The following is a 6,880-nucleotide window of genomic DNA, read 5'->3' as shown; positions in this document are numbered from 1 at the left end:
CATTTCACGTGAAATATCGAATTTCCAGCAGAACTTCGCTTGACAACATGATTGCACAGTACACATGTATCCCTTATTCAACAAATCTGGTTTTACAACATCCCGGAACACGTTTTCTGGGACCGTGCGCTCATTCTATTAGTGCTTGGACTCTGTTCCTAAAAAGACAACTTGTCACGGGTCTAATAGGCGGCGTGATTCGCTTGTATGTTCCACCTTGGAGCAGGACGTGTTGACATTGCGGTATTTTGCTGGAATGCCAGTTCCAGAGTATTCTGCTCACGTCTCGTGTTTACCAGTGAAAGGACCTCTTGCTTAAGGGGAGAAAAAAAAACTGTTCGAATTATACTTTGTTTGATCAACATCAGCCACAGACACACACAGATCTGGCTTAAATTCATGTTGTGATGAAGGGTTGATTGTAATGCTATTTTAAGATTTGTTGAGTGCCTTTCTGAAAATACCCACGGTTCACGGTCGTGTATCAGCGCAAGGCATCTTAATATCCCCTTTCTTCTGAAAGTAAATTAAGTTTGTCTGCCCTGACTGGAGTCTTCAAGCAGCCGACATTAGGCAACATGTCCAATGCGCTCATCCATCCAGCGTGTCTTTCAGGCGCCAGGCAGATTAAACACCAGCATCATAACATGCCGGTCTCTAACGTTTAATCCCTTTACAATAAGCCTTCTGAAAGTCTCAGAGGAGGGGCGGGGGGCCCCTCCAATAGAGGGTGGAATGTGGGGGCTGCCTCTCTTCATGGCCTCTCGGTTAATGAATGCGCCCCCCCCCCCAAGAATTGGGGGCTATTGGAAAGAGTTATGGGTAGCGGTGGAGGTGGGGGGGGGGAGAAATACGGAGAGGGCATCGGTCCTGTACTGAAAGCAAGCCCCTTCTAGCCAGAATGGGCGCTTCCAAATGGAGAGAAAAAAAAAGTTCACGTTTTAAATAATTAGCCGCGATGCCGCAGACAAGAAAGGGGCTTTTGATTCCAAGGTAAACAAGGGGGCCATTTTGCACTGTCAGGGCTCCTCGCTCGCGGCCCACGTGGAAAGCATGTTTGTGCAGTTGGTATCCGTAATGCCTCTAACCTCGCTCCGTGGGCTGCCTCCAGCGCAGTAAATTAATCAGCACAATCACACCATGGGCTGGGGGAGGGGGGGCGGAGAGAGGTTACCCTTGGTATAATTAGAGTCATAGAGTAAAAGTCCAGGGCATCCTCCCCTTTCATTCAGATACAATAGGTGGGCAGGGGAGCGTGTCCCAACTTTCCTAAAAGTGTGTTGGAGCAACTTATTCTGGGACAGTGCAACACGGCACAAAAACATCATATCAACACATATTGCTACGGTGTAACACGTGTCGATTGCCTGGGATGGGGTCGGGTATGTGTTACGCGCAGCTGCCTGGAATTCCTGTGCGGCGGTGGTCAGCGCCAATGCCAAAACACATGACATCTAGACGCCGTTAGAAATCTTAATTCGGGTGTGGGTGGTGTGAGGTGTTTGCACAAGTCTTGTGGCTCACCACAACTCCTGGCTACAATGTCTTCGTTTGTTTTGCCTAGCCATTGCCACATACACGGTCTCGAGTTGCCCCGTGTGAGGTGAGGATAGACTGCTCGGCGTTGTTTTCTTTTCTAATGTGTCAGGGCGTGTAACTTATCGATAAACAGCGGTGCTCTTTGCAGTTGAGCACGGCACTCAATGGCGCTCGACTGCCGTGAGCGGACATTAATCCCCCGGGATCGGGAGCAGGCGACTCGTTTGTTGAAAGTGTATTTGAAAGGGGTTTTGCTGATACCATCACAGCTTTTCACACCTCGTGAGTGAGCACTGATGGGCTAACGCCGAGCAGTGGGCACCAGCGCACACAGTTCTGGAAGCTCACCCTCACAAGCAGCCTGACCACCAGCGAGTGCAAGCACGGAGTCTGGCTGAGTGCAGCCGGGAGTCCTGCCTTGCCCTCAAAATACAGTGTGTCAGGCAGGGCATGTGCGCTGGGATGGGGGCTGACCGATTAATGCCGCGGCCGTGCCCCACGTGCAGCCTGTCCGCCGGGGATGTGAAGCCCAAGACCCCAACCTTAGACCTGTCCCTGCCTTCCTTGCGGCCTGTCAGTCCGATGCGTGAGTGCACGTCACCCTGCTGAGTCCACCCGTGCCCTCTCCTCGCATGCAGGCTGTCAGCTCGAGGTGTGGAGCGCACGGCCCGCAGGCGAGTCCGGCCCTGATGGGGCCCTCAAGTGCAACCTGTCAAGCGTGTTAATGCGCCCTTCACTTTAACAGATATGCTCCGCTTCCGTGATAGGATCGGGTGGGATAAGGCGCACAACCTGCCTGCACTAAGACTCAAAGGCAGAGCGCCGGGGTCAAGTTTCAGAGGCGCCTGGCCACAATGGTAGGTGTGAAGGACACGTGTCCCATTGTAAATGGAACCTCGGCCAGAGCAACACACTGGACGCCTCTCCGCGCTCTGGGGTCACCCCTACAGGGCACAGGGCCTGCCGCAGCGTGTACCCCGGGCACTTAGAGGGGGGAGCCACAACAGGAAAAGTGTCAGAGCTCAAAGGCGCAGAGATACCAGCACTAAATAACTCACGCTCAGGCACCACTCCGAGGGACGCGGGACTGCAAACCAAAACAGGCCCCGTGGTTCCCATTAAGCTCACATTTTAGTTTCCCAGCCCCCAAAACGTTCCTTCCCCTATTTGGAGAAACCACTTTCCTGACCTAGTCGCTGGGACATCCAGACACATTATAGGGGGGTATGGGGGCGGAGGGGGGGGGGGGGGCATTAGCAACAAGTACATACTCTAGAAACAATGCAAAGACAACTGGACCGCAACACGTGACATCTTTTAGTGGTTTACTTTAATTTTGCACTGCATTTTAACTACAAGATATAAAGAATAAATAGCAGATACTCTTAATGTACATGATTCCTTTTTCAGATATCTTCTCTGTATTTACAATACGTGTAAACGCCATGGATGGTAGGCTCTGCTTTCTGAGGTCCATAAAATGGCACTTTCCGAAGAATGGAAAATGGCTTTAAAGTCATAATATATACATATTTATATATAAAAAGTATTTATATAAAAAAACTGCTTCGCAACGCGAAGTGCTCTGGAATATAAATAGAATACATTAGCATCAACCAGGATTAAAGGTGTCGAAAGTACAGTAGGCGCTGGTTATTTACCGAATAATACTGACCTTTTAATAGCAATTTAAACTTGGCACCATAAATACACACTCAATGTACATTCCTACAACACTGGGATCTGCTGCTCAGAGCCGGTTTTGCAGATAGGAAGTCCGTTCCGTTCTTAAGAAGTCTGTGCCACCCGCCTAGGCCCTCAGCATAGTCTCTGGTGTGGGCGGCACCGGTGCCAGGCGGGAAGGCGCCCGGCCTCAGCAGGAGCACTTGCACTCCGAGATGATGGGGTAGTGGATGGGGATCCAGTGGCACTTCTGCCGCCGCTGGCACCTCCAGCGCAGGATGGTCAGGTGCACCGACTTGGCCGCCTTGCACACCATGCCCTCGGGCACGGAGCACGAGCGCTTGCTGTAGCAGCTGCCCACCTTGACGTAGCGCGGCCAGAAGCGGCTGCCCAGGTCGTTCCACGTGTGGAGCACGGGGCAGAAGGTCTGCGACCAGAGCCACATCTGCAGCTTCCTGCGCAGTTTCTTGCTGAGCCGCTGCCGCTTGCCCGCCTGCTGCTGCGGCTGCTGCGCCCCCTCGTGGAACTCCAGTCCCTTGATCTCCCCGGGCATGGCCCCCGAGGGCCGCTGCCTCAGCAGCATGTCCAGCTCCCCCAGGTCCTCGACCCCCTGCTGCTGCCGCTCCTCGGGCAGCAAGACGGCCATGAACGTGGGGTCGAAGTGAGCGCCCAGGAGGCCCCGCAGCAGAGTCTCGTTCAGGTCCCGCTCCTTGGGGTCGTACACCGGGTCCGGGTGCTCGATCAGGTCCACCAGGGGCAGGTTGTCGCTGGGAGAGGGGCGGATGTGCAGGTAGTGCTGGCCGGAGCCCTGCTCGATTCGGAGTCCGAGGAGCACCAGCAGCGCCTGGAAAGTCAGAAGGTACTGGGAATCCATGATGAAACTCAAGGTGGGGCACGGTCACGCACGAGGCATCGGGGCAGGCAGGACTCGAGCTGCCTCTGGACGCCCCCCGCTCTGGCGGCAGAGGAAGACCCTTTCAGGCGCGAAGGCTCCGGGGCAGAGTTGCGCGTTGGCTCCGCTTCGTCTTTGGGTGCAGAGCCTCCTTGCACCCTGGCACGACTCCTGTTCAGGGCGCAGCCGGGCACCGCTATGTGCGTAGGTTTTCCGTTCAGGGCGCAGGTTGGCACCGTCCTTAGGTCTGCTTGCTGCACAACCTGCCTTGCAGTGCACAAGGTGGCACCGCTCAGGACGACCTTCTGTACAAGGGGCACGCTGGCACCTGCGTCTCTACTACTGTACAACCCAGGCGCTCTCGCTTTTAAAATCTCAGTCAGCTTGAGAGCCCGTCCCATCCAGCAACTTCTGGGCTCTAAAAGTGTTCTTTCATCCTCGTCGCCATGGCAACCGCAGACTCCGAGCCTCTCGAAAAAATGCAGAAATCGGTTGAAGGAACCAACCCTGGCACTGGCTGGTAATGCTGCCCCGGAAGGCCAGGGGAATGTTCAGAGCTTGCGCGCCCTCCTCGAAGCGCTGCTGCAGCAGAAAGTGTGTCTGGGTTTAGAAGCGTGCCCTGCTTTATTTGCAAAGCGATCCTGCCTCGAGCATCGGTGTTGACGCGGAGACACCGCTATGGGGATGTCTGCACAGTGGTGCCGTTCGTAGACTCGCTGTTTGAAAGCGCCTCTGCTTTCTAGTAAAGGCTCACAGCTTTGTAGGAGCTCTGCAAACTTCTGGTGCTCTGTGCGATCAGACTCCGTGCAGTGCCAGCTCTCAGCCCCGCAAGGGGTTCTGTGCTCCTGTGCGCGCTGGCTCCCCCACACTCTGGCCCGTAGGCTCTGCAGCTCCGCCTGTGTGCACGCCTCGCCTCTCACTGACTCGGACGCCGATCTCGGCGCTACCTGCTTCCTGGGATTTATGTGCCCGGCTCCCCGCGGCCGTGATGTAATTCCATTAAGCGCTCTTGTTGGCCCGTGGCCAGGGCCAGCCCGACACCTCCCTCTCTCTGAGTGGCGGAGCGGCGGGGGCGCGTCTTGCTGTCTCTGTCCCCTGGCTGGGGCCTGGCGCCCTCTGCTGGCGCCCCAGACAGTCTACTTACGGGACAGGGCGTTTTTTAATTTTTTTTTATTATACTGTGAGAGTGCACTGAGAGTCCTCCTGACACACAGCTGCCAGCAAAAGAAAGACCCTGCGTATTAAACTCCACCGCAGTGCTGGTTAATTTGCAACCAGGCCAGGTTATAAATCAATAAAAAGTCGCGATGGGCCAGCCCGCAAAGTTCTACCCTATCTGCACTGACGTACGCTAACGCTACTTGGCAGTCACTTCTGTCTGCAGGCACTTATGGCGCATTATAAATACACTACAAACGTGTCCGTGACTCGTGTATTTTTATTCTGAAAACAAGTTGACGGGCAGTTAGCACAACGTACACCGACAATCTGTGAACATAGCTGCGACGACTGCCAAGAGAAATCAATGCCCACCTCGCCTGCTTGAAATGTAGAGCAGCCGCCACTTTAGCAACGATATACGGACGACAAAAAAAGGACACGGGTCGCTTGGATGTATGCAGTATAGCGCCGTGAAGTGGCATTGCAGTAACGGAGCGCCTCTACTAACTGGTGCGTATGTACTCTGCAGTTAACCCTAACGAGGGGTTAATGAAAAGCCAACGGAACGCTTCCAAGATAAACCTTTGCCAATGTTACAAAAACCGCAAAGAGAGAAAAAAAAGCGAAAAGGCGAAAGTTATTTGTGGTTTGTTGTACTTTCTCTGTTTTCTACTTCGCCCATTCCCCTAAATACTGTACCACCCAGATGCAGCCCCCCCTCACTTAACTCAAATATTTTCATAAGGTAAATGCCTTTGTCTTTGAGCGGGGCTCGCTAGTCGTCTGCTGGCAAACTGTTTATCTAAGCTTTTATGAGGGCGCCTCTCCCGAGCCAGTCGGAGACAGGATCCTGGGTGTTTGTCTTTTGGGGGTATTTATACCTCCCCTCGGCTCTATATATCATGGGAGAGGGACTCCATCGTCCCTGTCTTTCAGCAAATTGTCCACGCAGCATCCCGGCTGCAATAAATTCTCTGTTCACATGCAGACAGCCCAACTCTTGGCTGCAGCTCCCTCAGCCATAATAAGACACGCTTTTTCATACAGAAGTCAGAGAGGCACCAGAGACAGGGAGCCTGTCGCCCCCCGCCCGCGTCTCTCCCCCCTTCCATCACCTTTCAGCTCATGCGGCGCTTGCCAAAATAGCAGCATCCGTGAAGTAAAGTGCACAGACATTTAGATGTTACCCATTACGGTTTGATGAGAACCCCGGCATGAGCAGCTGAGAGAAACGATCTAAACTAAAAGACCGGACACAGAACTTATAAACCAAACCCGCCATGATCTGTTGGGAGATCTGATATGACATTCAAAAATAAGATTAGAAAAAAAAACGAAAGTGGAAGAGTACATTATAGTAACTTTCGCAGACATCGCTCGTCGCTACTCTGGCCTAATATGGAGCACACAGGCCACATTGTTTGGGTAAACAAACTCCGGCAGAAAAAAAGTGAGCTCCAGGAATTCCTCCAGTCTGCCTATTAAGATAGATGTCTACTGGGATAAAGCTGGAGTCTCGGGGTCTCTTTTTCAAAACCCAAAGATAACAAGGAGACAGGGATTCAATGGAGCGCGAAATAAAGTGACGAGGAAGATGCTGCGAGC

The 6,880-nt window shown here is 53.3% G+C and overlaps 1 protein-coding gene across 1 annotated transcript; it reads right to left on the bottom strand.

Annotated features, from left to right (window-relative positions):
* Nucleotides 1-2,847: 2,847 nt before the first annotated feature.
* On the bottom strand, nt 2,848-5,099 carry NOG (noggin). Its single transcript, XM_069654939.1, has one exon. It carries the CDS (start codon nt 4,094-4,096, stop codon nt 3,413-3,415), a length of 684 nt encoding a protein of 227 aa, XP_069511040.1. The 5' UTR covers nt 4,097-5,099; the 3' UTR covers nt 2,848-3,412.
* Nucleotides 5,100-6,880: the final 1,781 nt, after the last annotated feature.

This window comes from Ambystoma mexicanum, chromosome 3q, assembly GCF_040938575.1.
Source record: "Ambystoma mexicanum isolate Mex_15411 chromosome 3q, UKY_AmexF1_1, whole genome shotgun sequence".
Classification (NCBI taxonomy): Eukaryota; Metazoa; Chordata; class Amphibia; order Caudata; family Ambystomatidae; genus Ambystoma; species Ambystoma mexicanum.
The sequence above is the reverse complement of the archived record's forward strand: the minus strand, read 5'-3'. Positions and strand labels throughout refer to the sequence as shown.

Excerpts from the sequence above, each read along its gene's own strand:
- NOG (XM_069654939.1), bottom strand. The coding sequence starts at position 4,096 with ATGGATTCCCAGTACCTTCTGACTTTCCAGGCGCTGCTGGTGCTCCTC.